Below are 15,541 nucleotides of genomic sequence, written 5' to 3'. Positions count from 1 at the left end.
ACAAGTTTGTAACTATGCTAGTATCGTCCTCGGAGAGGCACAGAACTGAAAGATGGGGAAAGCAGGTTCCTCTCCACTGCCCAAGAGTAACATCACCAAAAGTTAAAGCAGTAATAAAATTCACAGACACAGAGACACAAGCACGCCCCGGTATACAGCTGTGTTGCTCATCCTAAAGCTCGCCACTGGAAAGCAATTGCGAAAGCAAGTCCACGCTCTGCTAAAGAAACACAGAAACCTTTTTGTCCTATCCGAGCAAGGCTTTTGTGGACGAAAAGCCTCTCTCCTGGGAAAATGTCCTCCGCGGCGTGCCTGTGAGCCGGGGGCAGAGCCGGGTCAGCCCTGCGGGGGATGCTCGGCGCGGCCCGCCGGGGGTCAGGGCCGGGGGCGGGCGGGCAGGTGGCGGCGGGCGGGGCGAGCGCGGCGCCGCCCCCGGGCCCCATTGGCGCCGGCGGCGGGGGCCGGGCCGCACCGCCCCCGCACACAAGTGCGAGCGCCCGGCGGCGGCGGCGGCGCTGGGCGCAGTGCTGGGGGCATGCAGAGCTGCGGGCGCTGGTGGGGGCGGCTGGCGGCCCGCGGGGCGCCGCACCTGCGGGCGGCGGCGGGGCAGCGGCGCTGGGGCGGCGGGGAGGCGGCGCGGTGCATTGAGCGGCTCCTGCCGCGGCACGATGATTTCTCCCGGCGGCACATCGGGCCCCGAGAGCAGGAGAAACGGGAGATGCTGCGAACCGTCGGGGTGCAGGTAGGCGCCGTGCGAGACCGGGGCGGCGCGGCCGGACCCTCCCGGTGCGGGCTGCGCCGCCCCGCGGGAGCTAACCGCGGCGTGCGGGCGCTTCTTGCAGAGCGTCGAGGAGCTGATGGACAAAACCATCCCGGCCAGCATCCGCCTCCGGAGGCCGCTGAGGATGGATGACCACGTCTGTAAGTGACCGCATGGTCCGGGGTGCCCCCGGACTCCCCGCGGCCCCTTCCGGCCGCCAGCGCCCGGGGGAGCGCGGGGGCCCTTGGGGCGCACACCCCCTGTCCCCGATGTCCCCGCTGATACGTGCAGCAATCTGTTCTTACCGCCCAAGTAGAGGTGTAGGGTTAGGCTTATCACCGACACTTCGTTCTTCTCCGGTCAACTCCGCAGAGTAATGTGGCTGCTGCGTTTATTTCTCTCCTCTTGGAAATCGGTAGGAAAATACATGTAGCACGCGGGGGCTGCTCAGAAACCCGGGTTGGAGCTCAGGTGTTCCGCTGACTTAATTTTGTCCGAAGAGCCTGATGTGAAGGGAAAAGTGTGACTAAAAATCTTTCCCTTTGCGTGGACTGTAGCTTCAAGAGGGCCACTGTCTTTTGGTGGTTCTTACGTATCTGCGGGATTTCTTTGTTATTCCTGCCCCCTGACCAGCCCCCAGTAATAACCTGCATATTTTAATAGCATGAAAAATCTGTGTCTCCGTATTATGGATACACAGTAGACTAATGGCCAGAATTTTAAGTCTGTCCGATTGAGTGTTGTGGTTAAAACTGCGTGAATATTAAACATCTTAGTCAGCTATTGTGGCATGACAGTAATTCAGCAAATTGCTGTAGAAAAGTTGATGTGATTTCATGAGGTTTTAGATATTAACACTTTAAAGAGTTAGCAAGCACAGTACAAGATTTCTACCTGCATAACTGCATGTTTGAGCAATGTCTGTGAATATGATGCTGGAAGTCCTGTAAGTGAAAGAAACACTTAAAAATTCCCCAATGCTAAACACTAAAACTAACAAAGCTCGATAGCCATTCAGATGTGGGATCTAGTTACATCAGTTTTAGCTTCATTTTTGTGTCACAATCCTTTGCCTGATAGTTTGTAGAAAACTTGATTCTTATTGCTGGAGTTTTCTCATTGCTCATCCATGTGCTGTAATTTGAGTGTAAACTTCAGGCCTGCAGCTCCGGTGAGGTTCCTGGCCAGTTCAATCTGGTTACTCTGAGATGACATCACACATGAGAGGCAGCACCACAATGAACAGCCAGGAAAACTAGACCCTGAAAAGACAGATTCTAGCCAAGAGCGGAACAACAGGGACTGATAGTTTCTACATCTAAAACGTGTTATTAGTACAATAGTATTTCAGTCTTTGGTAACTTTCCATCTTATTAAAATGGGGAGAGGCTGGGTAGAGAGGCAAAATTTAACAGCCTTCTTGTGCCTGTATAACTGCTGAAAGTACTGCTTGGCATATTTCCCTATGGTTAATGTGTTTTAATCAAGGTACTCCCTGACTAAGAAGTGATTTTCACTGACCTCAAAGAAAAGAACTTTTTTAGGTTATTATAATTTTAGGTCGATAGGAGTGAAATGCAGTTTGTCACTAATAATTATATCTTAGAAGCCTTTCTAATTTTTTAATCATTAGTTTTTATTACTAATTAATGTGATACTCTTACAAAATTTTACATCACCAAAACACGCATAAAATGATACAGGATAGTGGGGGATTAAAATACATATACGTTATTGAAAACTAACCTGGTGATGTCAACCCAAGTCACAATCTTGATGCAGTGCTCAAATGCTTATTTTCATAATAATTTTGAGTGGATGTCTCCTACACATTGCTGCATTCGTTGATGTCCTGTTGTAGGCAAATTCTCACTGTGCAACAGGACCTCATTAGCTAACAGTGTATTTAGTTCACTGGCATTTTGCTCCACTTGCTATGCTGTTCTTGTTCCCTTAGAGTAAACTTCGAAAGAATGTGACTGTGATGCAGAGACTCACATTGCACAGCATGCAATAGTGAATTTTCAAAAGAGACGCTTGCATGAGGTACAGGAAACTTTTTTTCTGTACACAACTGCGTTTTTCTTCTGCAGCCAGTGTGCTGGACTGACTTAATGTGGAGTTGTTGGTCACTAGTTTTCCCCTGCAGCAGTAGCAGAAAATCCACAGCTTTTAAAAGAAAAGTTAAAAGCCTCAGTTTAAAATTGTGCAATGTCTCATGGACCATCTTGTACCCAGGACGTTGTAATCTGAGTGAAGCTTGTTTCCTCTTTAATGTACCGTTAGAGAGAACACTTTCCAGTCACCAGGGTAGTACTTTTTTATGTGAGGTTGGGGCATATACCTTTTACTACAGGGAAATAGCAAAATTGGGAAGTGTCTTGAAAACTATTCTGTTTTAATTTAAACATTTGTATTTATTTGCATGAATGCTCTCAATGTCTCTAACTCACACATGGAAAGAAAGAACAGAATGAGGCAATGCAAAATGTCATTCAATGAACTTCAGCATTTATAAAATTTATAATGCAAATACAGCAATTTCCTCCTGTCTTTATAACACAAAAATATAATCATAGTGACTCCAAAAATGGAGTGCAGCAAAACGAATGAGCTGTGCTAGCGCTATTCCTTTATAGTAACAAACACAGCTGAACTTACACTGAAGCTCATTGAAGTCAATCCTTACAGATAGAATTAGACATGCAGTTCAAGAAAACGAGATACCCACCATAAAAAGCATGTCTGTGTATCATAGGTCTCTACAATTACATTTGGGTGTTTTGAAAAACTTTCATAGCTGCAGACCTCATCTCAGGTGTGCATATTTGATGTATACATTTGATATGTAATCTTCAAGTTTTGATTTGGTGTGTGTCACTAGAAAAGATTACATTATAGATCCTTCCATTGATAATCTCACAAGCTGTCTAAAAGAAAGAAAATTAATCAAATGCGTGTGTGAAATAGCAGTTAAAAAAGAAGAAAAAAGAGGTTCCTGTGGATGGAGCTTGTGTTAAAGAACTTGTTTATACAGCTTTGCATATTCCACTGATGATAAATAAAACCTCTGATTACAGTAGAAGTACACTGTGTACCTGTGTTGTCTCTCCTAGACATTTTAGCACAGACTACTTTTCAGTGGAGGAATGAAGCTTCATTGCTCCTCTGAAGGGTGTGACATATATAGAGAGATAAAGTCTTTAACCTTACTTAACTGGACATTTCCTGAGTTTAGGCAGGCTCTGCAGAGGGATCTGGACAGGCTGGATCATGGGCTGGGGCCATGGTGTGAGGTTCAACAATGCCCAGTGCTGGGTCCTGCCCTTGGGCCACAACAACCCCAGGCAGCTCCACAGGCTGGGGCAGAGTGGCTGCAAAGCTGCCCACAGGAAAAGGACCTGGGGGTGCTGTGACAGTGACTGAACATGAGCCAGGGTGTGCCCAGGTGGCCAAGAAGGCCAATGGCATCCTGGCCTGTACCAGCAACAGTGTGGCCAGCAGGACCAGGGCAGGGACTGTCCACTGAACTCGGCAATCAAGTTGTGAGGCCACAGCTTAAATCTCGTTGCAAGAAAGACACTGAGGTGCTGGAGGGGGTCCAGAGAAAGTCTACAAAGCTGGTGAAGGGACTGGAGCACAGGTTTTGTGAGAAGAGCTGAGGGAGCTGGGAGTGTTGAGGCTGGAGGAGGCTTGGGCAATTATCGCCCTCTACAGCTGCCTGAAAGGAGGTTGTGGCCAGGTGGGGTTTGGCCTCTTACCCCAGCTAAGTGACAGGACAAGAGGAAACGGCGTCAGGCTCTGCCAGGGGAGGTTCAGCTTGAACATCAGTAATAACTTCTTCATTGAAAGGGTGGTCAGGCATTAGAATGGACTGTGCAGGGAGGAACAGCATTCCTGGAAGTGTTCAAGGAACAACTGGACATGGCACTTAGTGCCGTGGTTTACATGACAAGGTGGTAATCAAAGGTTGGAGTTGATGATCTTGGAGATGTTTACAGCCGAAATGATTGCGTGATCTGTTTTTCTTTAGTCTGAACCACTAACCATTCTGGTAAATGCCAAGTTTTCCTGGTACAAGTGCATCTATACTCTAAATCATTTTTAATCATTTTAAGTTATCTATATTAGCAGGTGGTGTTTTGTTGTTTTTTTTTTTTTTTTTTTTTTGGGGGGGGGTTATATGTTTGTTTTTACTGCCATTGTCAGTAATGGAGGAGAGAAGAACTGTAGCACGTGCTGAGGTTTCTGAAATAAAATCCTTTCTTTTGTATGAAAGATGATAGGACTAGCTATGTCTATTTTGTGACAGAAAGAAAAAAAAAAAAAGCAAGTGTCTCTTGCCATGAGCTTCCTGACTGTGTTGTAAAACCATCTGAACATGCCACTGAATTCCAGTAGGGGTGAAATAGCAAGATGTCTGATTTCAGCTAGACGTAAGTTTCAGTCCTGTACCTCAACTAATTGTGGAAGAGGGAGTATTTTACAGTCAGATTTTTCTGCAGGTACAGTTAAGGAAAACCATCATTTGGCATGTAACTTCTGTTCAGTCAATATTTACAACAAGGCTAGGCATCTGTTTGATAATTAATTGGAATCAGCTGGTATTACAGAGCTTTATTCCCCAGGGTTACAGCAAGAAAACTTGAACAATCAGCTTTTCTTTAGGTATTGAATGTGCTTTAGCATATATGTTTTGATTGACCCATTTGAAGTAAAGGAGCATATTATTTATCTCATATAAGAGTAATCCTCTTTATTTTGTCCCTACAAAGCTGCTGTCTATGTCAGTCATAGTTATCCCTGCAATGCTGCCATGGTATGTCCATCTTTATATGTAATGGATAGATCTTCTGCATATGTTTCTATTTCTGTATATGTTTGTATTTCTGCTTTTTTAGTTCAGGATTTGAATTTTTTAAAAGGTTGAATTAAAAAAATACTTCTGTGAACTCCACCAATTATTTTTTTTCGCCTCAAACATTTCCAGATACCTTCTCAAATTTTAGAATTTATCAACATTAGTTCCTAAGTTCTTAAGAATGCAATTGGGTTTCCAGTTATGGAGACCCAATCTCTTCTAGATGTTATTAGAAGCAGTACTGTTCAGAAACTATTACATTGTAATAAAGACTAGTTGTGTCTCCAAATTAACAGCTCTTTTTGCATTGAATTTTCTTTAATAGGATTTTATATTTTAAATGCCTGTTAAAAATTAATTCTGGTTGAATCTATAATCATCTCCTAATGTCAGTCAGATTTTTAGATTCATTTCAGGTTAAATTTCATATTATTTAGGCATTTTAGTTTTCCTGCTGTTGACGTCCATGGAGTAAGATTCAGATGCCTGTGGCAGAGGTAATTGTTACCCTCCAGAGTGTTGCCATACATAGTGCAGAATCTGCATTACAACCCAGGGCACTTTGCTCCTCACACACTTTCAGGCTGCTGCTCTCTTTTTTTACTGGCAGCAGCCCTTGTGGGTAGAACAGGGAAAGGCATCTTGTTTTACTCAGCCTGCCCCTGCTTTTGGCTCCTGACTTTGTCAGGTTGTGTGTGCTGCCCAGGCTGGCTGGGTGAGCTCAGGTAGCCTGAGTGAGAGGAGGGGGAAGAAGCAGGGCGCCATGGCTTTCTGCCCGTATCTTGAAGTTATGGACACAGCACCTGGAACACGCACTTGTGCTGTCCTACAGCATTATTACTATGCGTCTGACAGTGCTTTGGAACTAGTTTTCTTCAATATAATCTGGTTTGGGTTTTTTTTTTAAGAGATTGAATTAATTACTTAAATAAGAGAAATAATCCCTCTTTTATCAGCTGTTCTAAGGATATTGCTTCCTTGATTTCAGATTTGTTTTTAGTATCTGATATAAAGTGAATAAAAATATATCAGACAAATAGTAACTTTTTGTATTGCCTGGTTCCAGTGGTATAACTTGAACTGCTCCTTTGGTATTTTCTCCACTCTCCCTTCTCTAGTACATATTTTGCAGGTATCTAACAAGTACAAGGCAATTCTACTGTGCTAACTGCAAAAACACTAGCAAAAATAACAGAATATGATTTTATGATATGAAAATTCAGTCCCTCTTTTTGTGATATATTCCGCCTTTGCTACTTGTAGGTGTAGCAATCTGGAAGTGTCCTTGCAGAACCTCTCAGACCCTTCATAAGTTTTCTCCAGTTATAAGATAGAAGTACAGCAAGTGCAGTGGACCTCGTTCTGAGTTCAGTCTTTTGACCATAGCTTCTAATGAGGGGAATAAAGATCAACTGCAGTGGCTTAGCTAGCAGGTTATCTTTTTTTTTTTTTTTTTTTTTTTTTCCTGAACAAGGTTCCTAAAGAATTGTTATTGTACACCCAATAAAATGAGTTTATGATAAAGGCATTTCAATCACTTTTTCTTAGAACACTGGAAACAAACAGCTGAGTGTGAGGGTGGCCAGAGTCCAACCATTATTTAACTAGAGTTCACTTTTTTTTCTGTTTTATTTCCCCTTTTTGCATATTGCTCCTTCATCTTATTGCTTGGGAGAATTAAAAATAAATTAGTAACACAACCAAAAAATATCTCAAGCTGTATTTTTTGAACCATGTAATTAAAATTTTTAGGAATCCTATGTTTTAGTTTTTTAAAAATTAATAAATATTTAGGATAATACAACATTTCCACTATTACATTGCTTCAAGTTATATACTTTATATAGCAGAAAAAGTCTGTTATTTTCAGAGTTTGATGACAGTCCTGGGGACAAAAATGGAAACATAGCAACTCCACTATGAATTTGAAAATTAATTTTTAAGCATACATAAGATTACTCTTGTGTTTCACATTCATCTGCCTTTGTATTAGCATTAGTTGTTTACAAAATGATCAATAAAGTTAGAGCCCTTTCACAAATGACATTATTGGAATACATTGTTGAAACCTAGACTTGTCAGAGTGCGAAATAAGGCTACTGACAGAGACACAGGAGTGGTGGAGACCCAGGTCAGCCTCCAGCCCCTGCCCAAAGCTCTGCTATGGGGTCAGAGCAGATTGCTCAGGGCTGCACCCAGTCAGAACATGAAACCTCAAGAGGTAGAGACCCTGTTCCACTGCTAGACTGTCCTCATGGGCCCAGCTCTCCTTATCTCCAGGCTGAGCCTGAGGCCCTCCTGCTATGCATGCGCTGTTGTTAAGAGCCCGGCTACATCTCCTCCATCCCCTCCTATTGGTGCCGGGGGTACTGGTAAGAATGGTTTGTTTCATTGCCTTGCTGTCTGTTCTTTGGACTCTGACATCTGTGTTAATTTCTCTCACCATTACTTACATCAGTCTTGCCTGAATTCAGAACCCTATTCAGTGTAAAGTAAACACTGAAGGAATGAAATCTTCATGGGTTTGTGTTTGGTCATAGGTAAGCCATCAGGGGCTATTGACTTCCTTTATTCAGGACTGCGGTTGTATTTGTGAGCTGTCTTCCTAAAGACATAGTGGGACGAAGTAATTCAGAGCTGTTGAAGGCAAAGGGTAAGGTGTCTTTATCTGTGGTCTCTTCAAAGAGGCATGTCAGATGTGGGAGATACATATTTGAGGTATACTGCTGTTGTTGCCCTTACAGTGACCAAAGGAACAGGGTACATAAGGTGAAGCATGAGTGGAAGGAATATGCCCTCCAGTATTTTAACACCCTGGTTAAAATTAGCTGTCTTTACAGGTAGCTCATTAAAATGTGATAATTAAAAATATATTCAGTCTTGGAACCTCTCAGTGTAGGTATTCCAGATGGAGTGTGGTTCTGCTCTTAAGCACAATCTCTACCTAAGGTGCTTGCAGCCTCACTAGGCTTTTGGCTTTGTCCTTCAATCAGTTTGGAAGCAGGTTTATTTCAGAGAGCTCCAGCACAAGCTAAGTGGCTGCATGTAGTTGTTGTAAACTACAGCTGCAGAGAAATAACTCTAGAAGAAAAGCCCAGTTGGGCAAACAAAGGAGATGTTATCTGTCACATTGTGCAGTATTTGTGGTATGTGTTTACTGCAGAAACAACACTCAGTGCATTTTTGTGTGTGGCATTGAGCTAGTAAGCAAGTTAAATGATAGCCAACTTCTGCCTTCAACTGCAATTTGGAATTAAACAAGGAAATTCATTACCATTTCTAAGAAATCATTGATGTTTGAATTGTGCAAGAGTACAAGCCTCTGTCTGAAATTGCAACCAAACTGTCTTTCATCAAACTTTTTACAAGTGGTAGAGGAAGGCCACTACAATGTTAAAACTCACTTAAAGAAGCAACTGTATCTGTCTTATTATAAACTCTGTTGGAAAAGTTCTGGGGGACTGGAGTTTTTGACTACACTTTAGAAACTTTGCCCTGAACATTGCTCTGAGCCTGATAAGCGTATACCAAGTCTTAAAAAAAAAAAAAAAAAAAAAAAAAAAAAAAAAAAAAAAAAAAAAAGGAAAGAGGCAGCTTAGTGAAATTAAGAAACTAAGAAATCTGTCTTCATACATTAGATCTAATGGTGACACTAAGTAAAAAGCAGAGGAGTAATGAACTTTGAAATGAGAACTGAACATCAGTAAAAAAACTCTGAAAGGTGTAATGTGACTGTGGAAGAAATGAATTGAAAACCTGGAGATTTTGGGGGAAAAAATCTTTATGCATTAAATGCAATCGTAGCAACTTGAGTAAAAGGAAAAAAAAAAGAAAAACAAGTTTTGAAGTTCTAATATCCTTGTTTGTGATTGCACTAGAAATTAATTCAAAGCCTAGATAATTACTTGCCACCACATTCTAGAAAATTAACTATTCTGACTTGATCTCTCTTGCTGGAGTAGCTTACACACAGAAAATACATTTTTGAGGCATCCAGGCCCCAAGGTATTCTATTCTAATTCTGTAATTTGTAGCATTATATTACAAAGTATCATCTTCAAGTTGTGGTGCAGAGGGAATGAAACTTGGTATAACTGTCCCATTACAGCAAAGATTGAGGTAAGATTTGGAGGAAGAATTAAAAAACATATGGTCACCTTGCCCAGGAGGATTGGTGTCCAGTTCTGTTAGGTTGAGCTGACCTATCTCTCTATGTGATCTTAAGACAGTCTACTGACCATCTTTCTGCGTCCTCAGCTACTCATATATTTTCAAAATACTATTGTTTAGCAGATGTTTGTGGCATTAGTCACTGACTGCTAGGAATGGGTTGACTTAGTGTGATTTTTGCACAGCTTTCAGGACACTGAAAGCAAGACCAAGGAGTAAACTACGGCTAGGGGAGAGAGGAAGTGCAAATGCTTTCATTCTGTATACTTCAAAATAATTATTTTGTAATGTCTTCAAACTAGATTGGCAGACTCATTTGAAAGTAACTCTCATTTGGAATGTCTTAAACTAGAAATACTCTTATTACCTTTTTTTTTTTTTTTTTTAATAAACTGGTTGAGCATGCTAAAATTGAATTAAAAGAACTGTTTTATCAGCAATTTAGGGAAAATGTGAGAAAACAAAGTTCTATGATACTAAGAAATTATTCCTGGGTGCTTGATGCTTGATCTACTCCAGTAGAAAGACTGAATGACAGCTGTGGATGGCAGTGGCTTCAACCAATGTAGTTTCTGCAACATTCAACTAATAAAAAATGTCTCCTGAGGTACTTTCTAATGCATGTGCAAGATGGGTCTCTTCTGGGTGGAATGTACGTTGTATTAGCACAAAAAGAGCTCCTTCTGCCTACAGCTGCTTCAGTAGTCTGTCCATGTGCTTTGGAATATTTTGAATAATAGCCCAGTTGCATTCATGTGTTGCATTTTCCAGATTTCTCACAGAATTTAAACTTTCCTAGAATATTTTACCAGGTTATTACTTTATCTTTGTCATTCTTGACTTGCACTTTATTCTGCTCATTTTTATACTTGCACCATCAATGTTTTTTGGGTTTTTTTTCAGGCTGGAGTAGAAGACATTTCAGTTAAAAACTGCTGATGTTATATGTAGCTGGAGCATTCTGATAGAATTTCTTTCCAATTAGGTGAAAATGAAATCCTTGAAACTCTATACAATATTGCAAGCAAGAACAAGATATGGCGGTCCTATATAGGCATGGGTTATTACAACTGCTCAGTGCCTCAGCCCATCGCACGCAACTTGTTGGAGAATGCAGGATGGTAATGTAACACATTTTATTTTTAAAAGTATATATATGTAAGTACACATTTGTCCCACAAAACCTACTTCTTTCTCTCTCTCTCTCTCTTTTTTTTTTTTTTTTTTTTTTTTTTTAAATAAGTTTCATATATTTGGTAATGATGTGTATCCTCCTGTGTAGGAACGGTGTCATTCATGCTAAACCTAGAAATATACTTTAGAAGATGCTTTTTTCTGTAAAATATGCTACTGGGTTTTGTCTTCTATTTACAGGTCCTATATATTATGAGCTAATACAAGATTGCATGTTTGCTTTAAGGAAGTATACAGACTTATCTCCTAAATGAAAGTAATTCTTTCCTAACTTTTGCCTAAATTAAAACCAGATCCCTCCCCCACTGGTGTACGCAATTTGGATAGAGGTAGTTAAATACTATGCAATACTGTGATGAAGATTTTCTGAAGAGAAGTAAGAAACTTCTAAGGAAGCAGAGAAGTTTAAAGTCTATTCTCTTAGTATTTCTTTCTTCCTTTTTTTTTTTTTTTTTTTTTTTTTTTAACCAGAGACCTTCAAGGGTTTGAATTTTTACCCATGGAGTTCTTGTTTTGTCTGATCAAATAATTCTCTGGTGAACAGCAGTGAAAATATTGTACTTGGTTCTGATCATCCAGTTGATGTTTCAGTTTCTGAAGAAAAAAAACTAACTCAGAAATGGTGCAACAGGAAAAACTAAATTTCATGCCTGACTGAACGTCACCCTTCAGTTTTTCATTTAATTTACAAGTTCCCAAATCACTAGTCACTAGTATCCTTCTTTTATACTGTATTAAAATGATAACTGACATATTTATTACTGAGTAATTTTTATTTTAGTAAAATCAGTATTTGAAGGTTTTATATATATATATTTAAAAGCCAAAAAAAAAAACCCCAAAAAACAACCAACCCCCCCCTCCCCCCCAAAAAAAAAAACCCAAAACAACCCAAGGATCATATTACTAAGTGCAGAAGGTCATTGTTACTTAGATGTTATGTATTTTTTATACTTTGGATTGCCATAAATGGGTCTGCATATCAGTAGACCTCTTAGTCTTATTAGTCTTATTTATTTTTTTGATTTGTTGACTCTATTTGTATCATATGTGTGTCTACGGGTATGCTAAAGCAACTATGCAGGCTTTATAGAAGCTATTTAAGAAATCAGACTTCTTACTTCTGCTGAGTGTCTAACGCTTTCCATGCTGACACACTTCACATTGCAGCTCCAAGGGAAATACTACAAGCTCAGGCTTATTACTTCTGATCTATGCTGTCTCCGTTACATAACTTGTGTTTGCTTTGCTTGGCATTAGTTAGAGCAACTAAAAGTCTCCCAAAGTTCAACTTGTTTGACTCCTTTACCCCCAGACATTAAATGTGTAAGAATACAAATCAGTACCAAAAATATCTGCAGTCTTCACATCTCTAGTGTAAATTATTAAACTTGTTAGTTAATAACACTCAGAATGTAATGAAAGCATTGCATTCTGAAAATAACTATGTACTATGCAGCAATTATTTTTAGAGAATTTGCTTTTACATTACTTTAAAAAGTCACCATTCAGGCAGAACACAGAATGCAGCCTAAAGCCAGATATTTTATTTGAGGAAGTTGTGGAGAAGTAGAATCAATTAAGATGCTATAAAAATGTAGACATAGATGCTTTAAAAATGCCAAAAAGCCCTTTTAAATGGAGTGTTTAACTAAGTGTGCTTACAAGAGGTGTCTTTATTTGTAGAACTGTTAAGCTTCATAGTAGTTAGTGGCAGTACTGGAATTCAAGATTTCTTGGTTGATTTTTTTTCCCATCTTTCTGAAATTGATTTGTTTTAGTTCAGCTGTGTTGATCATTCAAGACCATAACATCCAAATCATAAGGCTTCATTAATTTTGTGTTGTAATATAGTGTATTTACCAGCTTCGTGGAGCAGGAGTTCTCTAATGCATTTCAATTAATCACAATGCTCTAATTCTTGTTAGTCTAATTCTAGTTCCTTCTGCAAGTTAAAATAAAAGAAATTACTCTTAGATGAAATAAAAGAAGAAAACAGAATTGTAAAACTTTAGGTACAGGGGAGTTTCTTTTACTAATCAATAAAAGTCATTGCTCATGCGAAGGTGCTTGGAATAATTCTTTTTATTGGTGAGAACTGAGTGGGCAGAGCAGAAAAGAAATATTAATTAATATTCCCAGACTGAAAGTTTGTCTGGCAAACTGAACACTGGGTTGAACTACTGTGGAGGAAAAAAGCCCTGCTATTGGGATTAGCAAGGTTACATGCAGTCTGGGACATGGTCTCACTTGTGAACCATGCTGTCATATGATGATAATTAGTTTAGTGCTAGAACTGGCCAAAAATGAGAAAAAAACTAAGGTTGTGGGAAAGTCATCAATATTTATATACTCTATACATAGCTATTGCTTTCTATTACTGTACTGAATAGTGTGCGTGAATAATTCAAACAGATGTTTCATTTAATTAGACAGTAAATACATTAGAATTATATATTACACTTTGAGTTCACTTATTGATTATGTCCTTCTAGCTTTTGTGTTCTCTTCAGGACTATTTTCCTACTTTCTCTCTCACCTTGCTATTTTGTTGCTTCTCTCGTCTTGCTCATAAGCAAGTTCTCCAGCTTGTTTTAAAAAAATCTTTGGTTTTTAACTTCTGTTGACTTCCCATGATTTGAGTTTCCAAATACTGGAGTCTTTCTGGAAAGCTTATGCCTTCAGTTCATTTTTCCAAGGTCTAACACTTACTACTGCCCTTTTAGGGAAACAAAATGCTGTTTTCTTCCATCACTAGAAAACAGAGACCACAAGTATTCACACTTACTACTTGTTCCTGGCTGCTACTCTAAACTCAATCTGGCGTGAAGTCTGTCCTGAACTACTGTGTAATCCAGTGCCCAAATTTCCAACAGTGAGAGGAGAGTCTGACCACTGTTTTTGCCTTTCATCCCTGGACCCATGCTGCTTTGTTTTCTGGACTGTTATAATAGAGCATTTCCCTTAGATTCTTGTGTTTTTGAAAGAGTTTCTTATATTGCCCCTACTGTTTGGTTCACCAAATGGCAACAGTTAAAACTCATTCAGTTTGACTTCCCTCCACTAACATATATGGAAACTGTCATTTCACAAGATGTTGCATACTTCTGAGCCTGATTCTGTGAAATGCCGAGTGCCTTTCCTCTCAAAAGGGTGAAGAAGACTTGACAAGTAAAGGTCTTCAGAAACAGTAGTGAAAAATCATGGCAATATCTAGATATGATTGAACAAAACATTCTCCTTTGAATATAGTGACATTATTTAATTCTTCCACACTCAGTATCTACTTATCTGTCCCTTCTCCATAATGCCCTCACCCATCTGTTTTAAAAGCAGTTTCTCTTTTCAAAAGGAGAAACACAATTCTTGTCCTGTTAAAAGTCAACACCAAAAGATAAAAATTACAACATCTAAGAATAACTGTATTCTAAAAAATTTCCATATTAATGTATTACACTTTACTATTTATTTTTCCTGTGATACAGTTCAGTTATATTTTGCCATAACTTTGTTACACATTTATTTTCCTAGACACAAACTCAGAACTTTTTTTTTTTACAGGGTTACCCAGTATACTCCTTACCAGCCTGAGGTGTCCCAGGGCAGGTTGGAGAGCCTCCTAAATTACCAGACTATGGTGTGTGATATCACAGGAATGGATGTAGCTAACGCATCTTTGCTGGATGAAGGGACAGCTGCTGCAGAAGCCATGCAATTATGTCACAGGTACTGTGTTTAAATGTATGGTTAAATCACAGGAGGAAGTAATTTTGGAATTTGAAGCATCTGTCCCTGTGTGGGCAATGCGTTGAAGTTGAGTGTGGCCTTCTTACTGTGAGCAGTTCACTCAACAACTAGAATCCACGTTGCCATGCCCCCAGAGAAGTTTCTAGTGTTGATATAAATGTTTAACTCAGACATTTAACATCTTTAGAAATTTAAGGACATAGGAGAAATTCTAGAGCAAGTAAGACTCACCCCTGTTGGAGAAAGGATGGTCTAGAGAACACTTAAGCAAACTGGGCTTATGAGGTCCTGATGTGTTGCAGAGGGAGCTTCCTGATACCAGCACGAGGCCACCCTTGATTGTCTCTGAACAGTCATGGTGACTGGGAGAGGTGCCTCAGCAGTGGAGCAAAGCAAATGACACTTCTGTCTCCAGGAGGGGAGGAATGAAGATGCAGGGAACTACCAGTCAGTCAGCTTCACCTCAATCCCTTAGAGATGATGGAACAACTGCTAGTCCTGAAAACTATTTCCAGACATGTGAAGGACGAGAAGGGGATAAGGAGTCATGAGTATGAATTAACACAGGGGGAGGTCATGTTTGACCAACTTGATGAGTTTCTACAGTTGAGTGACTGGCTTGGGAGGGGAGAGCAGTTAAATCTCAACAGAGAAACCAAAAATTGTGGGTTGGATGAAGTGGGAGAGAGACGGATGGAAAACTGTCTGAATGTCAGCCCAGGGTGTACTTGTCAGTGATACGAACTCTAGGTGGAGGACAGTTATTGTAAGTCAGGGGTCACACTGGGTCCAAGTAATGATCTGTGTGA

The 15,541-nt window shown here is 40.1% G+C and overlaps 1 protein-coding gene across 1 annotated transcript in view; it reads left to right on the top strand.

Moving 5' to 3' along the window:
* The first annotated feature begins 501 nt into the window (after positions 1-501).
* The window catches only part of GLDC (glycine decarboxylase), a 39,547-nt gene continuing 24,507 nt past the window's right edge, over positions 502-15,541 (top strand). Inside the window, exons 1-4 of the mRNA XM_040090056.2 lie at positions 502-742; positions 843-921; positions 10,777-10,912; positions 14,547-14,711. Coding sequence (XP_039945990.1) covers positions 536-742; positions 843-921; positions 10,777-10,912; positions 14,547-14,711 — 587 coding nt within the window. The 5' untranslated portion in view covers positions 502-535. The remainder of the gene's footprint in view (positions 743-842; positions 922-10,776; positions 10,913-14,546; positions 14,712-15,541) is intronic.

The sequence above is a fragment of the Hirundo rustica genome, chromosome Z (assembly GCF_015227805.2).
Source record: "Hirundo rustica isolate bHirRus1 chromosome Z, bHirRus1.pri.v3, whole genome shotgun sequence".
NCBI lineage: Eukaryota > Metazoa > Chordata > Aves > Passeriformes > Hirundinidae > Hirundo > Hirundo rustica.
This window is presented reverse-complemented; position numbering and strand designations above follow the sequence as displayed.